General features: G+C 45.1%; 1 protein-coding gene across 1 annotated transcript in view; it reads left to right on the top strand.

Moving 5' to 3' along the window:
• Positions 1-20305, top strand: part of pvrl2l (PVR cell adhesion molecule related 2 like) — a 360133-nt gene extending 339828 nt beyond the window's left edge. The window contains exons 7-10 of the mRNA XM_030120563.1: positions 9575-9704; positions 11502-11559; positions 15311-15406; positions 18267-20305. Coding sequence (XP_029976423.1) covers positions 9575-9704; positions 11502-11559; positions 15311-15406; positions 18267-18476 — 494 coding nt within the window. The 3' untranslated portion in view covers positions 18477-20305. The remainder of the gene's footprint in view (positions 1-9574; positions 9705-11501; positions 11560-15310; positions 15407-18266) is intronic.
• Positions 20306-22377: the final 2072 nt, after the last annotated feature.

Below are 22377 nucleotides of genomic sequence, written 5' to 3'. Positions count from 1 at the left end.
TAATGCTGATCAGTGGAGTGGAGAGGAAGGACGAAACAGGAGTCTAATGAAATAGTTCACACAGCAACATTTTCAAGCGAAAACGCAAAGCTTTTGATGCATTTTAGGGGTCTGTTATACGCTTTGAGCCTTTTTTAAAATGGTTCTAGAGTCGAACTTTTCAGAACTGCTCCATCTCAGTGGAAACGAACCCAACGTTCTGGAAACGCTGCTACTGCACATGCACAAGCTGGTCCAGAGAGCCGTGGCTCCCAGCCTACATTCTCATGGACTTGGTAGTTTCAGAGCTAAGATCACTCCTAATAAACTCAGAGAAACTTTAAGTTCCCGTTCCATACCAGAGCACCAAAATATCCGTCAGACGCTGCGATGCTGCAGTAACCTGCTACCTCATAAAGTGTTCTTCCCAGCTCAGCTGGAGGTTGATAATGAGAGCCTTGAGAACATCAGTATGAAGATGAGGAGTATATGAGGAGGATTAAGGATTAAATGGGGAGGAGAGAGCAGGGGAGGCGAGCAGGAGAGAGGGGGATTGTGGGAATCTGGCAGTTGTTGTTCCAGTGTCACTCATGGCCTCCCTGGGGAGTGTTTAGACCTTTAAAATCTTTTCCGCGGGCCGCTAACACTCCTATCACACTCTCCCCGTCACCCCCCCTCCCTCCCCTCACTTAAGCCGTCTCATCGCTCCCCCTCCTCTTTCACGGCTCGGTTTTCTCTCCTGCTCTCCCTTCTTCAGGTTTCCTTCCGCCGTTCTCTCCCTCCTCATTTGTTTCCGTTCCCACCGATTCTCAGATCCTCCTGTTCTTTTCTTATCTTCCCTCCAGCTTCCCACCTTCCCTCCGACACTCAAGCCGCTATTTATAAATCGACTAACTGTACCTGATGGTTGCATTGAGGGAGCGAAGCAGGCAGAAAGAAAGAAAGAAAGGAAGCGGTTTGTTTTCTGTTTTGTTTGTGAAAGCAGCTTCAGCTGCGGAATCCGGGGTTGGGGGGGGTTTTTCCGCGTCTCCTCCTGTGACATCTCAGGCACGTATAGCGGCGACGGTTGGAAGAAAATCCCGTTTCAAGTTCTTGGAGGTCATGGGCAAGTTTTGTCAAAACATTTGATTACCACAGCCTTAAAAAGTCTGCGGCAGCCATTCAATCAGCCGGGACTTTTAAAGTGCTCCGCTCCTCCAAATGGCATTTTATGGCTGGATGAACAACAGCCGCGGTCTTCAGCCCTGATGGAAACATCTTTTCATAGTTTGTTGTTGTATTGAATTATATTTTTCTAGTGCAGTGGCTTCCCACCTCTTTTCCTTGGAACTTCTTTAAGTTTGAAGGTTGTCTTTAAGAAAGGCTGCAGATCCTTCTGTGATTTCTTTAAGCAGCAGTTTTCAACGTTAAAGGTACAGTCGGTAATAACCTGGGTTATATCTATGCAATATATCCACAAATACTCGTCTGAATGAGACAAAGCTGATGGAAACCGAGGATCTGGTATCCCAAACAAATCCCAGTTATTCAACGGTTGTTTGCTCCACACGATGGCAGGATGAGGTGCAGCTCTCTGCTGCTGCAGAGGTTTACTCGCCAAAATAAAATAACACAGAGTAGGAAGAACGGCGTGCTGCTAAAATGACTCACAGATTAAATAACTTAAATTTTGCACCGTGCCTGTTCAGTAGGTGTGTTGTTGTGCTGGATCCATCTTGAAAATGTTGACTTTTCAGTGGCTCCAACCACTGTCGTGTAAATTAACGTCCAAAACGCAACAAAAGTTTTGTGTTTTCACGAGGAACTGCTGTGGAACCTGACGCACACCCGGGTTTACTGCTGTCTGAACAGTGACTCTCAGCTTTAACGACGCTCATCTTCACGTCTGCAACTCAAGAATGTATTTATTCAAGTGAAGCTACTTCTGCAATTTCATAAAAAAAAAAAAAAACAAGCAAAAATGTCAGCAGATAACAACCACGGGCTAAAATATCACCGAACCTTGTGAGGATGAGCCAGTATCTCTGCTTTTTTCTCAATTTTTTTTAACAAAATGTGGATTTTTTTTTTCCTCCATGTTGTGTGCCAGGGAGAGATAGTTAAGTGCAGGCCTTGGGCACAATGTGTTTCTGTGACGGCTAATACAGCCCACACACACACACACACACACACACTGGAGTGTTTCATATGTGAGAGCAATAGAGCACTTTAGACAGGGATTGCTGTTTCAATTTCATTTAAATTACATGTGTTACAGTACCAATTTCTCACCACTTGAGTGTCACTTAGATAATAGCATTATATCTGCAGGTTTGGGCTGTTTTGCCACCAGATGATGGAGAGAGAAACCGGCAGAAATAGACGGCGCTAAAAAAAGGAGGGAATGCTTATTGTGGTGCGCCTGTGAACGCCAGCAAATTCCCACCCACTCCTTTTTACATCTGAAAAGTGTTGCTACGGCGCGAAGCGTAGGTTATTGATTTGACACGGTAAATGTTTGATAATTCAGATAAAATATCTACGACTGCAACAGGAACCGGCGCTGACGCCGAGCTGAGCTGATTTGTAGGTCGGTAATTAAATGAACAGGGGAGTAAAAAGTCAGGTCCGAGCGGCCGGCTTGCGCTGCAGAAGAGGATGCATGTGGCAGATTTGCAAAGCGGAGGAAAATAAACAGTCGCGTGACTTGGGATGAAGTCTGAGGCTTTTTCCATTTTCTGGGGAATGTTTCTGGACTGGTAGTATCGAGACTCGAGCCATTTAAATGCATGTCAGCAGATGATGCATCTAAAAATCAGTTCATACACTTGCTTAAAAAGCGGCTTTAATACTATTTATTACATTTGATTTAATTCACAAATGAAAGGTTCATTTTTCATGCTCTGGGTTTTTTTTTATTCTAAAGAAGACGGATCACTTTACTGCGGGTCGGAGCCTGAAACAGTGTGTGTTACTGGGGTTTTGTCAGGTGTGTATTGGTTTGGGTTCAGTGAGAGTTAGCAGCCCTGCTTTACCTGATTTTAAAAGACATTTATTTAACTTTTTTTTTTTTCCTCTGTTAGTCACTTTGTCTGAATTGCTAATAAAAGGAGGGACACGTTTTATCCCCTCACCACAGTGAGAATAATTCAGGAGTCGAGGGGATTGGAAGACCCTCGTTTCTCCACCAAACCCGATCCCGACTGTATGATTTAAAATACATCATGAATCGTATCATAAATATTCCAGATCGAACTTAACAGCATATTGATACACAGTCTCTTCATCTGTCCTTCATTCTCACACCAGACGAGACTTACGCACTCTGAAACAGAGGGGCTGCAGATTAAACAGCTAACATTCAAAATTCTGGCTCGTTTTAAAAATAACTAACCAAATTTAGGAGGATGCAGGACTATATGGGGAAAAAAGCATGTGAGGAACATACAAATACCTATCAGAAGGTGGAAACACTGTGTTGCTGCAACTGGAACTCTCATGCAGCGGTTATTTTCTCGAGCTTTCTCCTGTGAATAGTGGATTATATCCGTGAGTGTCTGAACAGAGTCAAGAGTTTCTTCCCTTTAAGGTGATGTGGAAGCCGTGAGGTTGGGTGAAACGCTTAAACGTTGTCGGTGTTCGTCTAATATCACATGTACGTGATAAATATTTACTACAGCCGGAAACAGGAAACGATGTTCCTTCCGTCTCCATGGAAACAGAATCTGAGCATTTCCAGAAACTTGCATTTCCCCCGATCACACGGCGACGGAGTGGGAACGTGTCTGAAAGGCTCCACCGTGACAGTCGTTTTGAAAAAGTTGCATTTTGAGTGGCACTGACTACCGTTGCCATGGAAACAGACACCCAAAACACAACGAAAGTCTTGAGTTTTCGCTTGCCCTGTAGCCCTGTAAACGAGGCCTCAGTCGGTGGAGATTGGTGGATCTTTTTGAGCAGGCAGGATTGTTTTTTCTACTTCAAAAATCAAAAATTAAAAATGCTAAATTAGAAAAAGAAAACAAAACATGCAACCGCACCAAAAATCCAGGGTAAAGCAAACTAGTGGATTAGCGTCTTCCACTCCGTCACCCCTGCGGCTCCCCATCAGGAGATCTGCACATGGCAGCTCCGGTACGGTGGAGGATAAATCCCTGCTAGACCAAATACACCGTGTTAAGTAAACGGAGAAGGCTCATCAACTGAAGCACTGGTTTCAGGGCAGGAACTGTCGTCGTCACCTTGCGAAGAGCTTTAAAACTCACACCGAACAGACCGAATCCCCACAGCGGACTGCAGAAGCAGCCGCTCACAGCGGGCAGGCCTCGCTTTGCTCTGGTGAGACGTTCTGACCTGCTGCACCGACAAACCGGGCCTGCAGACCGACGCCAGCTCCAGCTTTGTTTTGCTCCATGTTCTCTCCTTATATCTCCACACTAATGTCAGTTAATTTCTCGTCTATATTTTTGGGCTCTCTGGTGCAGCGGAGCCAAGTTAGAGGAAAAACAGGATATCCTCCCCATCAGAGTCAACAGTTCAGAAGCAGTTTGAAGAATTCAGGCGTTTGCATCCAGTGTTGCGTTCAGCCGGCTCCTGGAAGCAGGTGGATGCAGAGGCACTGACTGTTGCAGTGTGCTGCTCTGCTGTTCTGCAGCTCCGCTGTGCCTGCAGTGAGAACAACAGGTGTGTTCGCCGGCGATAATGCCCGACGCTTCCTGTCGGTTCGGCGACGTAACGAGCGAGAGAGGCGCCAGCGAGTTCCCTCAGAGATTATTCGCACCAGTTTTGCACCTGCCATCCGAGAAACTCTCCGTCCTCCTCATTCATCTCCTCTACTCCGCTCGCTCCTTCTCACCTCCTCTGTCCAGCCAATCGAATCTCCTCGCTCTGAAAGCAACCCCCTCCTTCACCGCCACCTCTCCTCCGTGTCGCCCGGGCGGCATTACTCATGCAGCACCACCACTCATTGTTTATTGAAAAAGGCAGTTTGTTATTGACCACGGGAAAAGAAAAAAAAAAAAAAAAAAATCGACGGCAAACATGGCCAGAACAAACTTTGATAACACCACTGCACACATCAAATTAGCTTTCCGCACACACTTCTTCACACACTTGGAGAGAGGAAGAGATTGCATCTACCCACACACTTTGTGTGAGAGAGCGTGTTTGTGCCTTTTTTTTTTTTTGCATTTCCAGCTGTGAGGAAGGGCTGGTGTCACCCCTCCATTTCTCTCCCTCCTCCTTCCCTCCATCTGCTTCTCTCACTCCGCCGTGGTTGTGTTTTCCTCCGCTTTTGTCTTCACACTCATCTGCAGCCTCACGACGGCATTTCCCCCTTTTTCCATTCCCCTCGTATCCCTCCGTCTCCCCTCTTCACTCCTCTGTCCCTTCACCTTTCTTCCACCTGTCGTCTCTCTCTCTCTCTCTCTCTCTCTCTCTCTCTCTCTCTCTCTCTCTCTCTCTCTCACTCTCTCTTCTTTTCTTCTCACTCTCTCTGTTTGTGATCATGCATAATTGAGACCTGCTCCTTCTGTCTGCGGCCATTGTGGCAGATGTGGTGTGTAACTCATATCATCTCTCCCTTTCACTCTCTCTCGCACACACACACACACACACACAGTTGATTAATGTTGATATGAATATGCACAACATGCTCTATCTATCCATCTATCCATCTATCCATCTATCTATCTATCTATCTATCTATCTATCTATCTAATATTTAAATGTATGTACATTTGGTGCCAAAGGACTTTGTACTTGTTGATGTCTGCTAACAATATATTTGAATCCTAATTGTAATTCCATCATCTTGAAACAGATTGCCCCCTGCTGGCCAGGAAGCGCACATGCAACCTTCCTCTTTAGTGATTCTTTTTTTCTTTTTTCAATTCCTTCTTAGAGGAGAAGTCACATATTTAGACGCAATGACAACACAATATTTCCTCTCATGGGTCGTATAAGCGAGAAGTATTTAAAATATTAGATTTGAATGGAAACATTTAATCTCTGATGCACTATATGAGCAACAGATTTGGGGGAAAAAAACATTTTCTGAGGAAATGCGTTATTTAGTTCAAGTAAACTCCAATTATTCTTTTTTAAAGTGGAAGTTTGAATCTGATGTTTCTTTTGTGGAGATGCTTGCGGCTGGTAGGATAGATGGAGGTTGGAGACAATCAGAGCAGCTTGATGAATAAAAAGCAGAGTGGAGACGATAAGTTCATAAAAGATTAATGTTTACAATTTTATTAGAAAACATGTTTCAGGAGCTGCAATTTGAGGGGAGATTCAAATAGGAGTATCTGCAGCAATTACACTGTTTTTCATGCAGCAGCAGCTAAAGTTGTTTTCACTTTTAGATAAATGGCCAAACATCAGCTAAATGAGTGGAAATCAACAGCCAAATCAAAGGGGTAATTATCCTTTTATCATCTGTGTATCAAACCTTGCTGAGTGTGTTTACTTCAATGGAGATGATGAAGTATGATTTCTTTAAAAAAAAATGAAAAAGGACCAAACAACCTGTTCAAACCATTCAACCCCGTCTTTGTTGTATCTGCCAGATTCCCTGTGATCATGCGGAGTGATGCTCGCAGGTTGCTGTGTTGTGCTCAGCTGCTGTCAGACTCTTCTTTTTTTTTTCCTTTTTAATAGGAGCACACTGTAATGGGAGGCTTTTACAGTTAATTCTGATGCCTCGCCGCCCTCTGGAAATCATAAACAGGCTGTTAATTGAAGGGAAATGTGGAGGTCAGAGTGAGATTCAGCTGAAGATTCATGACAGCCGCGGTGAAGCTGAGAGCTCCGAGCTGCTTTCAGACACGGCGCGCAGCAGCGACACTCAATAGAAACTTGACTTTTGATTACCTGACTCCACACTAAATTTCCTCTTCGACATTAAAAGCAGGCTGTTATTCGGCTCGGGAGCGTGTTTGCTTTACGTGTTTTGCTCGGCTCCGGTTTCATGAAACCTTCATGACTCACAGCGGCGATGTTTTCTCACACAGACTCCAGCAGCGACACACACAAAACACAAATACTGCAAGTGAGCAGCACTACGCCTTTTCCTCGGTTTTTTTTTTTATTCTGTGCGGTGGTTACATCCGTGTGATGGATCATCACAACACTATGGCGTCCTTTCAGAAGGTAGTTATAACCTAAAAAGCTTAATTCATGCTTCAGACCCGGGCTTTTGTGTCAGTCAAATGGCCAATACCACCATCATGAAAAACCGCTTTAGTCACGATTTGAGCTGCGCTGATGCCTAAATGTTTGGCTGCTGTGTGTGTGTGTGTGTGTGTGTGTGTGTGTGTGTGTGTGTGTGTGTGTGTGTGTGTGTGTGTGTGTGTGTGTGTGCAACAATAAGCTGTGAAAATGTTTGACCCAGGCTTTTTTTTTATATTTATTCTTTCAACTCAGGGTCAAGGTGGGCTGGAAGTAATCCTAACTCAATATGGGTGAAGGCAGGAAACACACACAAAGAGGCGATCTCACACGCACATACACACACACACACACACACATTTACGTCTGCCTCTAATATATTTTTTCTCTGAAGGAGGAAAAACAGCCCACGTTGGAAAACGTGCAGTCGTTGCTCTAAAGGCCAACATAAATAAGTATTTCTTTTTCTTTATGTTTCATTTTTCATGTTTATCACTGCCGACTGAGTAATAAAGACATTTCCAACCATCCCGGCGGTTTTGTGAACCTCAGTCCGCCGCGGTCCCGCCTGTGAGGCCGCTACTCCCAGCAGTATTGGCTCCGGAGCCGTTCTCTCGTTTCGAGTTTTTACTGCAGGTGCCGTTTCCTGCTGCCACCGCCACTCACACCCGGCCACATTCAAAACTTCAAATTGATTGTGTAAACTGAGTAGTAATGGATTTTATGTGGGAGAGAGAGAGAGCGGTGGCACAGAGAGCTCGACCGCACCGGCCAGCCAGTGTCGGGAGTGATGTATGACTGTGACGCCGCCGCCGTGGCCGCCGCAGGAAGGCATCGCAGCCGCTATTCTAGACTTGGCTGGTTTTCACACCAGATGTCCTTCCTGCTGAACCTGGGATTTGAGTCCAGGTGCCCCGCCCTCAAGGTCAAGACCTCACCTGATGCGGCGTCAGAGAGGACAAGCTGGCAGGGCTTTGTGTTTCAGAAAATGAGTGTTTTTCTACACTGGAGCGGTTGATGCTCCTGATATCCTCTTCATTTTACCAGTCATTGAAGTTCCTGCATCGCCAAGTCGCCCGATTCAGAAGTCAGCAGTTGTTAAAAGTTAATCAGCCAAAGTCAACAGTGTCACTCAGCTGAAAGTAGTTATTTCAGAATCAATTTGTTTCCTTTGATGCAAAGAAAGTAATCTTTGATGTTTGAAGTCACCTGAGTTTCACGCAGAGATTCTGCCTCATGGCAGAGAGGGTGTGAAGCCTCTGAGGCCACCTGAGGCCGCCCGGCGTGGGGCTTTATCCTGCAGGCTGACGTGACGGAGGTGTGACGACTCATTAGTGTGTGTGTGTGTGGTCACGCTGCGCCAGCTCATTTATTTACACCAACAGCGTCTCACCTCCGTCTCTCCTCTGCCGCCGCCTCGGGGGCCTGATTCACAAAGCAGGATTAACCAACTCTGAGTGTGACCCCGAACTCGGCGCCGACAAACCCGCCGATAGGAGACTGGCTTCAGTCAACTCTGAGCTAATCACTACCGGCGGTGTGAGCGGCGGCAAGATGGAATCTATCCTAAACCCGTCAATCTGACTAATACTGCCTTGCTAATTGACCTGACAAAACACACCGACTGCAGGTATTTCAGGGGAACGGAGCTGTAGAGCTGTGCGGGAAAACGTGTAAAAGTGTGTGTTTGGTGTGAATGTTGTCAGCAGCGAAGAGGTTGAACTCACTCTCTTCACAGCACATATGTTTTGTTGTTTCTTGCCTCATGCAGAGCGGCTTGATGACAGACTTCCATATGCTCAACAGAAACGTATTTTATTGATAGCAGCTGTTTGGATGTATAGATAATCGCAGTTGTTGAAATGCGCCTCAAACAGGATTTTACTTGTTGCCTACAGCAGTTGCATACTTATCACTTGGCGCTGTAGCTTTTAATATCTAACGCAGAGGCTCCATGTTGGTGTAGTGGTTAATGCGCTCACCTCACGTCAAGAGGAGTCCTGGGTTTGAGTGTTTTCGTGTGTGAGGTCAGTGTGAGTGAGTCTGTCACAGGGACTGGCCCTGAACCGGACCGCTCAGTGGATTATTACCATAATCAGCGTGTGTTCTGATAAGTTGAGCGTTCGGCAGCAGAAGGTATCAGCAGTGAGATCTGTCCTCTGCAGCTGCCGCCGCCGCCGCCGTCCTTCCAGCTCTGGAAAGACCGCCGCATCCCCCTATAAATTATGTATTGCCCTTCTTTTAACTTTTGTTTTTTTATGATTTCAAACAGAACTTTATGCTCTTTATAATTTTACTGCCCAGCTTGTTGAAGCGCCTCCGGTCTGAACGCCGCCTTGCTCCCTGCGACACGCCAGTCTGTCGCTGCAAAATAAAGGTCGTTTGCTTGAAAATCTTGAGTTTTACGTAACAAATGTTGATAGCTTCTTTCTCCTGCCTTCTCTTTCAGAAGAGGAGCGGCAGTTCATCCCCGGCCCGTCGACGGGAGCCGTGTTAGGAGGCATCCTGGGCACGCTGGCCTTCATCAGCATCATCGTCGGCAGCGTCCTCTTCATCCGAAAGCGCCAGCAGGACGGAGAGTAAGTCCTCATTAGCAATCTCATCTCTGCTCCGGCGGTTTTTTTTTTTTTTTTTTTTTTCTCAGCCTCCCGAGCAAAATTAATCTCCCCCGCGGGGACGGAGGCTCATTAAAACTTGGTACGTGTCGTGAGGGAGCGGGGCGACTCAGTGACAAATCCTGACCTGGAGTTTACAGCACCGGGCCGCCGGGAGAATTTACTTCCACAACGCCCGCCTCCGAACGCCCCATTCAGCCCCGGCGATCCGTCCCCGGGGCCGCGGCTGTAAATGGGGATTTATTAAACCTGCTCAGTTTTAAGAGCTGTTTTTCCACAGCGATGCTTCTTGTACAACATCAGGATGTTTGGTAAATTAACAAATGCGCCGGAGTTGTTGTCCTGCTGATTTGCTGAGTCAGAGGTTAATTAGATTTACTTGCAGACGTGTTGCTGGTGATTTCCAGCCACTTAAAGTGAAACAGCCGCGGAAGAAGATGCAGATGATCACCGAGCATCAATTATTAACTATAGATAAAGAGCAGGATCATGTTCATGCATGCACTCCAAGCAGTGAGGGAGGATGCTGATTCATGAAAGGAGCTGTACCTCTGCAGAGAACATCGAATTGATTGGTTTTACTCAAACCGCCAAACTGATGCATTTATGAGGGAGCATTAAAAACGGCTAAATCCTCTCTGATCAAATCTGCTGTAAACATAAAATGAAAGTGAGGATATTTCCAACTCTGGCCACACGACGACAGAAGCCTCCTGTCTTCAGGTCTGTCAATATCGTGAAGGACGTTTCCGCTCAGCAGCGGGCCTCGGCTTGTTTTGAACATTAAATTCCATTCCTGAGCGAAGCCATTCTTTCCTCACCTGCTCTGATTGTTCAGATGTCGACTGTCAATCACGCATCCCTCCTCACCTGGCTGACTTGTGTGTGTGCGCGTGTGTGTGTGTGTGTGCTTCGCCGGCGCCCTCCGTCGCTCTGCAGCGATGTATAATTGCTCTGCATGTGATGATGAAATGAGGCCCCCGGCAGGCCGCGGAGCCTCACACACAGCTGCTGTTTAGCCTGCGGAGACGGGAGGTCCCGCTCAAAACAAGACGGTTCCTAACAATCTCAACGTTTCCACCGCGAAGTGAAGGAACCTCACTTCCATGGGAATTTGTCAGTGTTTTCAACAGGTTTTTAAATGAATACATGTTGCGCTAACAGGCTGAATTTACAGACCATAACGTTCTGGCGTTCTCAAAACAGAACTGTGGAACCTTTTTAGTGAAATTTACTGTGAATTTTTCCCATTTCAAGACGTTTTTCCTCTACATATGTGGGGTTTTGGTGAGGTTTACTCTTTCTAACAAACTTTATCTGTTCAGATATCTGAGATGTAGTTTATCTTCTCTCCACTGTCACTCGCTCATGTGGTTTTATTTACTTTTTCTACATATTTAACGGAATAATGGAGATCAGCTGCAACTGGAAGTCTATTAAGTTACTTACTTTAGAAAGTGCTAAATCTAAAAGGGATTAATTAGAATTATCATCTCGGTGTCTGCCAGCCAGTGTCCAATACTCTCACCGTCCTTCTGAATCACACATCATTTCTTCTTTTCACTGCCTTTGTTCCATTTTGTGAGTCCGATTTTTCTGCCTGAATCAACGACTCAGTGTGACGTTCTCGCAATTTGACGCTTAGAAAGTTTCCCCGTTTTCCCACTCTGTAAGTCCTCGAGGTTGTTTCTCTGCTAAATATACAGCGAGTAACAAAGAGGGAGATCGATGCCACATCTCTTCTGTCTTTTGTCCAATCAGGGGCCCACCCAAGCACAAGCCCCCTCCCCCTGTGAAGGCAGGCAGCTCCACCGAGATGGTGAGTGGGCGACGCGGCTCCCAGTCAATCTTTATTGTCACTGCAATTGTATTCAGTTCACACACACAAATACATATACGCACAAACACACACACACACACACACACACACACAGAGTCCATTTGGGCAGGCATAATGGGGCTAATGGCTATTGATTGGAGATCTGACTTGGCTTATGTGCGCCGCAATAATTAGCTTGGTTTGTAAAAAGCTCCATTAGAGCCTCCTCTGCTCTGCTCTCCCCTCCGTTATTTTAGTCCATCATTCTATCACATTTTGCCTGGCTTGAACCGCATTATGTAATGTGGATAAAACTCCGCAATTTTATGATGATTAGATATATAAAAGATGCCTAAATGGCCATAAATGCCTCGGCTGAAAGGAGGGTTCACGGGGTTCAGCGGTGAAAGTTTACTCGACATTTACAAGGTTTCGCACAAAGCGCCTTCTGCCGAGCGCCGCCAGCAGAGAGGGTGACCGCCAGAGCGCCGCTTTCCTGCTAAAATCAGTCTTGTGTCTTTGAGAGCGTGTCCAGGTCAAGTCCCGAGTCAGCTGGAAAATGTGAACATTTCGCTTTCAGAGCTGTTATCTGCATCATTTTACATATCGGAGATACGTCCTGTCGGTGCCAAGGCGCCGCAGCTGAATATTCAAGCTGTACGATAATGAAAAAGCAAATTTGCAGTTTGCATCAGTGTTACTTTATCTCAGTTCAGGAAAATTAGAGTTTATTACAACTTTTTTTTGAGAATTTGCCGCTTCGTGCCAGCATCCCTGTCAATTAAGATAACACCAAAGCACCGTAATTGAAAGCTTGGACTACGGAAGCTAAAAATCCGTCCAGGATGAAAGAAAGAAAACTAGCTGCAAGTTTGGAGAGAGAGAGAGAAAAAAAAGCCCACAGTTTCACAACATTTGGAAAGTGTTGAAGCTTATTAAAAAAAAGTCTCACTGCAAGGTGTGCAACACACTAATCAAAGCTGAGCTCAGAGCTGTTGCTGCTAAATCACATGAATGTTCACAGCAGTTTTTCAACTAACCTTCATTTTCATTTCCAAATTAGTTCAGCAACCTGCTTGACTTTTGTTGCTGCCTCTCCCTTTTTTTTTTTTATGCAGTGCAATCCCATTTCCAGATCACAGCAATTAGTTTGTCAGTTCAGTGTCATTGCAAAAAAAAAAAAAAAAAAAACCTTCCTTTTTTTTCTATAAATAGCCTCGGCGGTCCGCTGCCTTCAAAGAGAAGCGGTGCTGCGACCAGCGTGACCTCCACCGTTAATTAATGGATCATTTCATGTTCAGTTTCGCACAAAATCCAAAGTCAAGCTCATTAAAAATAAAAAGTCTTTACAAATCAGTTCTAGAGATGTGTTAAGCCACCAAAAGATTTGGCTGCACCTTTAAGGTTTAAATTGTAAATTTAAAACCTGTAAATTTAAGGTTTAATGTTTTTCTTTGTTGTATTTTCACAAAAAAAACAATTGACAGCCTCAGCATGAATCCACTTTTGACAGCTTTTCATACAGGGAAATGTCCAAAAACCTCCTTCTGCTGTTGCATTTTGCATGTTTTTACAGACTCACCCTGACGGCGCAGCGCTAATGCTAGTTAGCTAGCTGCTCTGCCTCAGTGGGGTGTTCTGTCCACTGCGTGTCTGGATTTCACCACTTATGAAAGGATTATTTTCTCACACGACATGTTGGACTCCTTCAAACACAACCCGGAAATTCCCACCTGATTGAAAGCTCGCTTTTTTGTCTTGATTGAAAAAAAAAAGGAGCAATTAAAATGAAACACCTAAGCACTTAAATGATGTGACAAAAGAAGCCAAAGATTATCCCTCACTGATGTTTTCACTCTTATATCAGCTGGTCACATCAGTCTAATCACAGCATGAATACCGCCACACTTCACTGTAACAGGCGTGCACTCCAGCCCGCATAGCTTTGGTTCTCAATGAAAAGTGGAGACCGATTTTCTTTACACAAAAAAACCCCTAAAAAATGACCTTGCCGTGGGTGAAACTAAATGGGCTTTTGTCTTTAATCAGTATCAGAGGTTTTAAAATCAGTCATTCAGCCGATTGAAATTAAAAAAAAGTAGTCATTGTGCTGCGGTGTAATTCTGTGCCGCACACTCACAAGCTTCACAAAAGAGGAGAGCTGTCAGAGGAGATTAGAGGGGAAAGTTAAATAGCGGGGAAGACAATAATACCATGGACGAGGCGGCGTTCTGTGACCACAGCGGCACGGCCGTCAGAGGTCAGGATCCTCGGGCCCACAGCCAAACCCTGAGCCAAGAGAAAAACCTACATCAGGCTGAAGTTAAGCAAAGTTCAAGCGATGGAAAAAGAGCCAAAGGAAAATTTATAGCAAATAAAAGCTCACCTCCGAGGTGGAGGTACACCAGAGGAGATCAACCTCTGAAAGAAAATGAGCTGCATCAAAGAAGAGCCCACTTTCTCAAAACAAATACTCAAAAGCCCAGCTGGACTTTGCTAAAAATGCACATTGACAAGCTGCGGCGAATCTGAAAGAATCCCCCGTCGACCAGAGACACCAAATTATAGCTTTTTCTGATAGGTCGCATCATCTCTGTTCACAGAAGAGAAATGGAAGCTTTCAAAGTAAATCCTCCTATGAAAGATGGAGTAGGCTCTCTCTCTCACACACACACACACACACACACTTCATGAATCAGTGCAGAGTAGAATGAAATCAAGAAGAGTGGAGCTCTGTCTCAGTCGGAGTTCATCGACTGTCCAACAAGATGATGGCTCAGAAAGTAGCTCTAAAAGCAGGACATGAGCGAAACACAGGACCCCTCTGGACACTCCTGGTGTTCATCCAATTCAACATGTTTGGAAAATAGTGCTGCTGCCAGTTCGAAGAAGGCCGAAGTCAAAACATTTTGGAGCCATTTGGTCAAAGAGAATCAAAACGCGTTGTCAGGAAGAGCCGTCTTTACTCAGAGCCAACAAACGGCCTCTGAAGGTCAGACGGCTTTCTGGAAAAGGTCAGACTATCACCGCTGCTTCTACTTTACTCGAGTTTTTTCTGTGAATTTACTCCCATTCGAGCACAAGTTGAAAAAAAAGTTGATGGACGATGGAAGTCGATGGAAGCAACACCGTTGCTTCTTTCTGTACAACCAGTTGTAGAGCTGCAGAGCTGCTGTCTCTCCCCATCCAAACCACTAAGTTGACCAATAGAGTTTGAATAATCTAGCGAACAGCTCGCTTCCCTCATTCAGCTCAAAGCCCGAAACGAGAAGCGTTCTCGTTCTCACAGAAATTCAAAAGTTAAACCACAAACCACACCGACTCAGCGCTGCCCCCTACTGCTCAAAAGCTCGACATCGTCAGTCGAATCTTTAAGGACTCTCATTGTTTTGGCTTAAACCTCAATGCTGCAGAGACCAGACTGCAAAGTTGCTACATTAATAGTACATTGTGCAGCAGGCTGCCTTTTACTGCTCAGATATTCCACTTTATTTTTGCGAGGGGTGTGTGTTGATTATTCCTTCAAAGGTTACACCGTCTCATCTTCACTCCGCCTCAAGTCAGCTGTGTTATCTTGTTAACATAAAATAGTTTTATGGCTTGCTTCACTCGCCTGTGTTTTGTAGCAGCACCCCTCATCTGTTTTGTATGTTTGTGTGGTTTGTGTGTGTGTGTGTGTGTGTGTGTGTGTGTGTGTGTGTGTGTGTGTGTGTGTGTGTGTGTGTGTGTGTGTGTGTGTGTGTGTGTGTAGCTGAACAAGCCGTCGGAGCCTCCCACAGCCACAGAGACGCTGCCTCTGAGCCCAGGAGAGGTTTACTACGAGCCCACAGGAGGAGAGCCTGTCACAGTAAATAACCCGCATGCACACACACACACACACACACACACACAGAATCATGTTCCGACACGGTGATCTCCATGACCGGACAGCTACACGCCTACACGTCACTGCATTTTCATTTTTCAGCAGTCAATCATTAATAAATATGAAACCTAATCAAACTGAGTGGAACGATATTCAAATGAAGCCCTGCATGCCTCATAATAATCCATAATCCTCCTGATATGTGAATGAGTTCTGATTTGTTGTTATTAATCCCTTATTGTTCGGTTTCGTCTGATTTACATACATTAAAAGTAAATACTTTGGATAATTTGAAAGCAGCTGAAGCTTCTGAACCAGGAGATTCAAACAGGAATCAGTTAATCTTGAGTGGACCGGACAGGTCAAATCCAGCTATAACCACCTTTAAATTTAAACTTTAAAGTATGAATGATGAAAATCTCCACTGATATCTCTGTTGAGTTGTGTCCGCTATTGAAAAATTAGTATAAATAAATCAATGCTTCTCTTAAAATGTCAGAACTGGTTTGTTTTGGCCCTCTGAGTGCTTCAGGCGATAATTTTTTTTTTTTTGAAGAAGACCCTATTTGTGGCTTTGAGTCCGTCATTACGAGCCTCACCCAGCCGGATTCAGACAGCTTGTTGAGGCAGATCCTCTTAAGCTTCATCAGGCTGAGCGGGAAAAACCTGTGAGTTATAATCTGTGAATCCGGGGGTCTCCACAGAGGACGTGCCTCATAATGAGCCTGATCCACTCTTCAGTCCAGCGCCTGCCTCAGCTGGAGTTAACCTTCACCCAGAGCACGCTCACAAAGTTCCATTCAATGATTTTATGTATTTATATTAATTTATTAGTCAGATTTACCGCCAGTCTCTCTGTGACTGCTGCTCTGACTGAATTCAGATTCAGTGTGTCTGACAGTTGAACGCCTCGACGGCGCTCTGGTTGCAGTGGAGGTTTTAAATCAGCCTCGACATCAAACCTGGACGTCGGTTGTTTGGCCTGCGGTCCCCGTCAGGCCAGTGGGAAATCACAGCAATGCCTGGATCAATACGGCTTCATCTGGGTGGCAGGACCTGATCCCAGCGAGCGACGCCGTCGTGTAAACGACGCCTCGACACGGCAGCTACCTGATTCTTCGACTGGGGGAGGAAATCAGAGAAGTGATTTCTGAGCTCGTCTGAACTGAACTCAAAGCTGAAGCCACGTGATCGACGTCTTTAGTGAAAAACAGACTTTGAATCAGCATTAACAGAACAAACACACCAAAACTTTAGCTCTGGTTAAAAAAAAGCTGTTTAAATATTATAGAAAACAGCTTTTCATTAGAAAATATATTTATATTTGGAACGCATGAACTGAACTGATGGCTCAGTGTTTCCCGTCAGTCCCACTTTTGAACATGAACCTCCCAGCGCAGCTCGATGTTTTAGTGGTTTGGACATCCTCCAGGAAACAGCATCTACCCTTTTATAAAGCTCGCATCGCATTAATTACAACTTAAATTTTAACTTTTTGGAGTTTATTCAATTTGACAAGAACAGGATCCGATGTTGTGACTGTCAGATTTTCAGTGCGAGTTCGTCGTCAGAACAAGAGAAACAAACTTCAGTCTGTCAAAGCCGTCTGTAGCTCGACTGTCTGCGATTTCGTCTCACCACTCTGGTATATGAGGGAAGTGGAGGCACGGGGTTCATCCATCAGCACCAAACACACTGAACTTTTGACACTGTGGCCAATTTTAAGCCTGCATACAAGGCTTCAGGACGTCCAACTTAATTCAATATAATATTCAGCAACGACGCCTGAAGGCACTTTTACCGAAAATAACAACAATTCAACATGAGCATGAATCAAAGCCGCTCTGGTTCGGGCTGGCAGATCGAAAGAAAGAGAAGAATCAGACAAGCAACCAAGCAAGTTGACAGCAGACAGAAAGCCGATCCACACACTGCAGACGCGACGCAAGCAGGAGGCTCAGATCAGGAACTATCAAAGAAGCTGCAGGAAATACAGAGAGAGCGGCGAGGCGGCGGCGGTGGTGTGAATATGTGAAAACTGAGGAAGAAAAGAAGCTCGGTGTGGATCCCCAACGGTCCAAACCTACAGCAGCTTCACAAGAAAACGGTCCAGGAAGGTCTGAACCAGCTCTGACAGGCATCTTGATTAAATATTAAAGTCTTCAGCCAGAGACAGTCTGAGCCTGGGAGCTGGTTCCACCTGACAGGAGCCTGATAACTGAACGTTCTGCCTCCCGTTCTACCTTTAGAAAACTGAGAAGCCTCCAGTGAAAACGGAATGTTCTCCTGGCATAATATGGGATGAAAATAATGAAATATAAATAAATAATGAAAAAATGGATCTTGGTTGTTAGAAGCTTCGCAAGTTAGAAAAAACAAAAAGAGAATCTGGTATTGGTTGTTGGTAGTGGAGCAGGAGCATCGAAATAAAAGAAAGGATAAAGAGAGTCTGTGCCTCCAACAAAGCAGTTTATTAAAACAATCTTTCTTACACAACCAAAAGCAAGTTATCGTTATAAACAAAAGCTAAAATATAAGTGCAACAACTAAACAGTAGCAAAAAGTTCACGGAGGGCCAAAAGCCAAAACAACAGATAAAACATTTATCTAAAACAAAACTAAAAGAACAAAATGACATTTTCTAACTTTCCTCCTGAAGTTAATAAAACCAGAGAAAACTAAAGCGAATCGCAGTCTGGCAGCTGCAAATCTAAATAAAGGCGGCGGCGCCACGCGAGGCCCTCGGCCCAACTTCTTGGCACGTGTGTAAAAAGTTACCGACGAAAACAAACTGCAAGCCTTTCTGAACTGAATGTGTGAATTTCTGTTTTCCCCTCTGCAGAATCTGGATGAGGAGACGACGGTCGGCGCCCTGAACGGCGGCGCCCCTCCGGTCCTGGACAGCTCGGCCAAGTACGACAACGTCGGCGAGCTGAAAGACCGCGCCGGTGACGGCTACCACGGCAACGAACTGGATTCCTCCAGCCGCGAGCCGCCGGCCGCCAACATCTCCCGCGGCGAGAGCTTCGTGTCTCCCGCCATGTACGTGTAGCGGCGGCGGCGGCGGCGGCCAGAAAGCGCAGAGTGACGGCGTGCAGGCAGGTCCAGGTCACCTCCATTAGCAGAGGCGAGCACACAACACCATCAGACACCCTCTCAATTGTAACTTTCAGTCTCACTGATGAATGTTTTGGGTTTATTTGTCCTTATCGGGTTTTTTTAGTGGGTGTTGTGGGTCATTTATCTGTTTACATATATATAAATATATATATTTATCTGGGAGTTTTTATTTTTGTCTTTTAAACTTCTGCAAACTAGAGTGTTGCTAAATTGAGAAATACGTTTAAATCAACGATACCTGACAAGCCAGACAGCAAGGCGAGGCTCCCTAATTTGTACAGCACATTTCCTCAACACGGTAATTCAAACTCAACGGTGAAATGCGAGTCAGAACAAACAGCGGCAGGAGAATTAAAGATAACAGAGCGGGGAGGAATGAAAACAGCCCAGTGAAAAGAAAGGTCTTCAGTCTGGTGTGAAAAGAGCTCGGAGTCGTCCCGCGGTTCTCTGGGAGGCTGCCTGGAATATTTGCTGCATGGAAACCACAAACAGCCTCTGCCTGTTTGGTTCCGACTCTGGGAAAGCCGGTCTGATCCGGACGGCGCGGCGCAGCAGATTATTAGACGAACACTCAGCTCACTGCGTGTGCGCAAAATTAGAAATTACACTTAAAAAAAAAAACCAGCGTTGTCGCCGGATTCCCTCATGAATGTTTCATGCCTTGTCTTGCGTCGTGAACGTGATCAAAATCTGAACGACTGTCGCATGTGAGGCTGAGTCCTGAGCCGCTCTGTGCAAAACAAGCTTTCTCCTCCATATAGACGTCTGGAACATCAGGCTTCCACGGCAGTCGACAGAGTCCTGCACACGCAGTAGAAATACCTTTGAAATCCTGTGTAAGAACCCCTCTTTCACCGTTGGGTGACTTTGAATTACACAAAGCTGAATTTAGTCCCGAGAAAGTCCCAGACCAGGTCGTGTCGCTGTCCAGGCAGCTTCAATTAATCACTCCACCAAAAACTTTCCAAGTATTTCACTTATTCTTCAACTTTTACAATAACTTTAAAAAAAAAAAGAAGAGACTCTCACCCAGGGCAGCGGTCCATTAAAGAAACATTCCACTTTATTATGTTGTCAAAGAGCCTCCAACGTGTGGAAGCAGCGAGCTGCTTGTTAGCGCCGACCAAAGGGAATCACGGCGCTTTCAGCCCGCCGTAACCTGGCAACATCACATGATTAGAACGCCATGATTCATATTTGTTGTGGTTAATTGCAAGACTTGGTTGGACTGTGTGTTTGGGAGGTAAAAGTCTGCTTACAGCAAAGCACATACACACACACACACACACGCACACACACCAATTTTACTCGTCCGTCCCTGTCAAATAACTCACACTTTTAAGGGTTGAGAAAAACATCACAAGGAATGTATCGCAAAACCGTGTGAAAGCTCTGCATATATCAGAAGAATACTGCCATTAAAACCATTTTAACAGATTAAAATGGTCACACACTCTCATATATGCAGAATATTTTGCGCCTGTAGAAAATATGCATCTATATTTTAGCCAATAGTACCTAAAGAGTTGAAAAAAAAAAAAGTATTAAAATAAGGTGAACAACAAGATGCCTGCAGGCTAAAACAAACACTGGTGTTCATAGATGTCACATTGTACCAAATGAACAGTGTAAATACTACTGATGAATAATATATTGTGGGTGAAATGTGTACACATTAAAAAAAAAAACAAAGTGTAGGTGTTTTTTCAGTGCCTCTGTGCCAGGGGATGGACGTGTGTTCAGTGTCAAATGAGCGGTTAAGAAAAAGAAATAAACTGTATAATACTCTTTTGCTTTTCACGGGTACATCAAGGTTGTCACTTAACAATGAAATGTTTTGAGTATGTAAAAAAAAACAAAAAAAAAAGAAATGGTGTGGATTTTACTCCTTGTTCATATTACTCTGCATGGCATGATCGGTGGCTTGTCTCAAACACGTTCCAGAGGCTGTTTGCAGAATAGTAATCTTCATTTGTAAAAACATTTCTGACTGTCAGAGAAGAAAGTTGTTTGTTTTTTTCCTTTTTATCTCAGTGCATCTCTTGTAACCATGCACACCACGAGCACAAGCCCCATTATGGCTGGGAGAGCAGATTTCCTCCCTTTCTCGCGTCGGGTGACAGCTCCGCGGGCCGCGTGTTTTTTTGTCTTTAGCGCTAATCCGAAAACGCAGCCAGCGTGGCGCCGTCCTCTCTCGTGGCCACAGAGGGGAGAAGATACACACAGAAATTCCATCTTTTTTCTCTTATAATCTTGAGCGCTCGCTTGAGACCTCGAGCCGCGTAGATCTTCTTCCCGACTTATCGCGCTGCCCGTGGAACGGCGGGCCGGAGCTGACCACGCCGGCTAAAAGCACGCGGGAGGCGGATAAACGGATGGAGGTGGCGGTCGGAGCAGGAGGGGGCAGATAGAGCTAGAAATTGGAGGACAAACATACATACTGAAAGCGGGCTGATGGAGGAGCCGGCAGGTCATTCAGGGAACGTTTCAGAGAAAACTGAAACTTCCTCACAGCTTTTATTTTCCTCACAGCGGCGCCACGTGAAGTCAGATATGTATTCATATGTTGATCGATGACAATCGTGTGTTGACATTTAACTGGTTTGGTTCATGTTTGATCTTCGTTCTGATCAGAGATTCTGTTACAAGACGTTTGTCATCGACTTCTTCATCCATTCCGGGTTCGTTTTGCTCAGTATTGATTGATTGATCACACTTTAACTTCACTGCTGGGCGATGGTTTGCTCCAGTTGTCTAAATGACAAATTCAGGGTGAATGCAGAGTATTTTGGGACTTCTTTGTAAAATATTTTTGTTTTTGTTTTTTTTTTTTTTAATGTCTTTGTGTGTTTTATCTTCAGTAAAGGGAATCTCTGCATGCTGCATGAACCAGAGGGAAGAGGAGACATGTTTATGATTTTCTAGAAGATCCGTCCAAATTCACCCAGCACACCGCTTTTCTTCGCTTTACCATCTCACTGTCAGACAGTCATGTCAGATGTACTTTCACAATTCTGTCACTCCATAAAAGCAATGTCTTACATACATCCATCTGGCATCCATTTTCAGTGTTTCTTCTGTCTCCATGGAAACAGAAATCATTTTGAAAACATGGTCATATGAATGCTAAAATTTTCTGAAATGAAAATGAGGAACTGAAATTGAAATTTCCCAGACGTTCCTCTCTGTGAATCGATGCCGCCATCTTCCACTCCTCTGCAGCCCAGCGATCCTGAGGAAACAAATTCCGGTCGGTTTTACTCTTCATCCATCAGTTCGTTTCACAGAAAGACTAAATATTTAGTTTCCGGTGGACTAATGTGTTTGAAGCGTTTGCCGCTCCAGATTGAAGAGAAGGGAAAAGACAATCAGTGGGACTCATTAAAGCAGAGAGCAGTGACTCAGCCAGGCTTCGGTTGTGAGTTTCTGATTCATTCGGGGGGCGAGTCTCTTCCACCCAGAGTCCTCCTTTTAATGGAGCTGCTTCATTGGGAGAGATCTTGAATGAGATGCTCGGCGTCTCCAGGAACAGTCGTGAAGCTGACTGTGAGAATGGAAAACATAATCTGTGAATTAGTTCACCGGCTGCCCAGCAGCTCGGCTCCGCAGTGTGAAGGCGGCGGTGATTTCAGAGGAATGAGCTTGTTAGAGAGCAGCTCTGGGTCCGTGCCTCCTGCGAGAGGTGCAGGTTTGCATTTTGGCCCCGGCGCTTCGCTTCATCTCCCCACCGGCGCGGTTATCTCTCCAGCGCCAGAAACGCAAGCTGTGAGTGTCGGCGATAACGTCGTTCGGTCTGAATCCCGATCCCTCATTTTGTTGTGTTTTGTTTTGTT

The sequence above is a fragment of the Salarias fasciatus genome, chromosome 22 (genome assembly GCF_902148845.1).
Source record: "Salarias fasciatus chromosome 22, fSalaFa1.1, whole genome shotgun sequence".
NCBI classification, from domain to species: Eukaryota; Metazoa; Chordata; class Actinopteri; order Blenniiformes; family Blenniidae; genus Salarias; species Salarias fasciatus.
The sequence above is the reverse complement of the archived record's forward strand: the minus strand, read 5'-3'. Positions and strand labels throughout refer to the sequence as shown.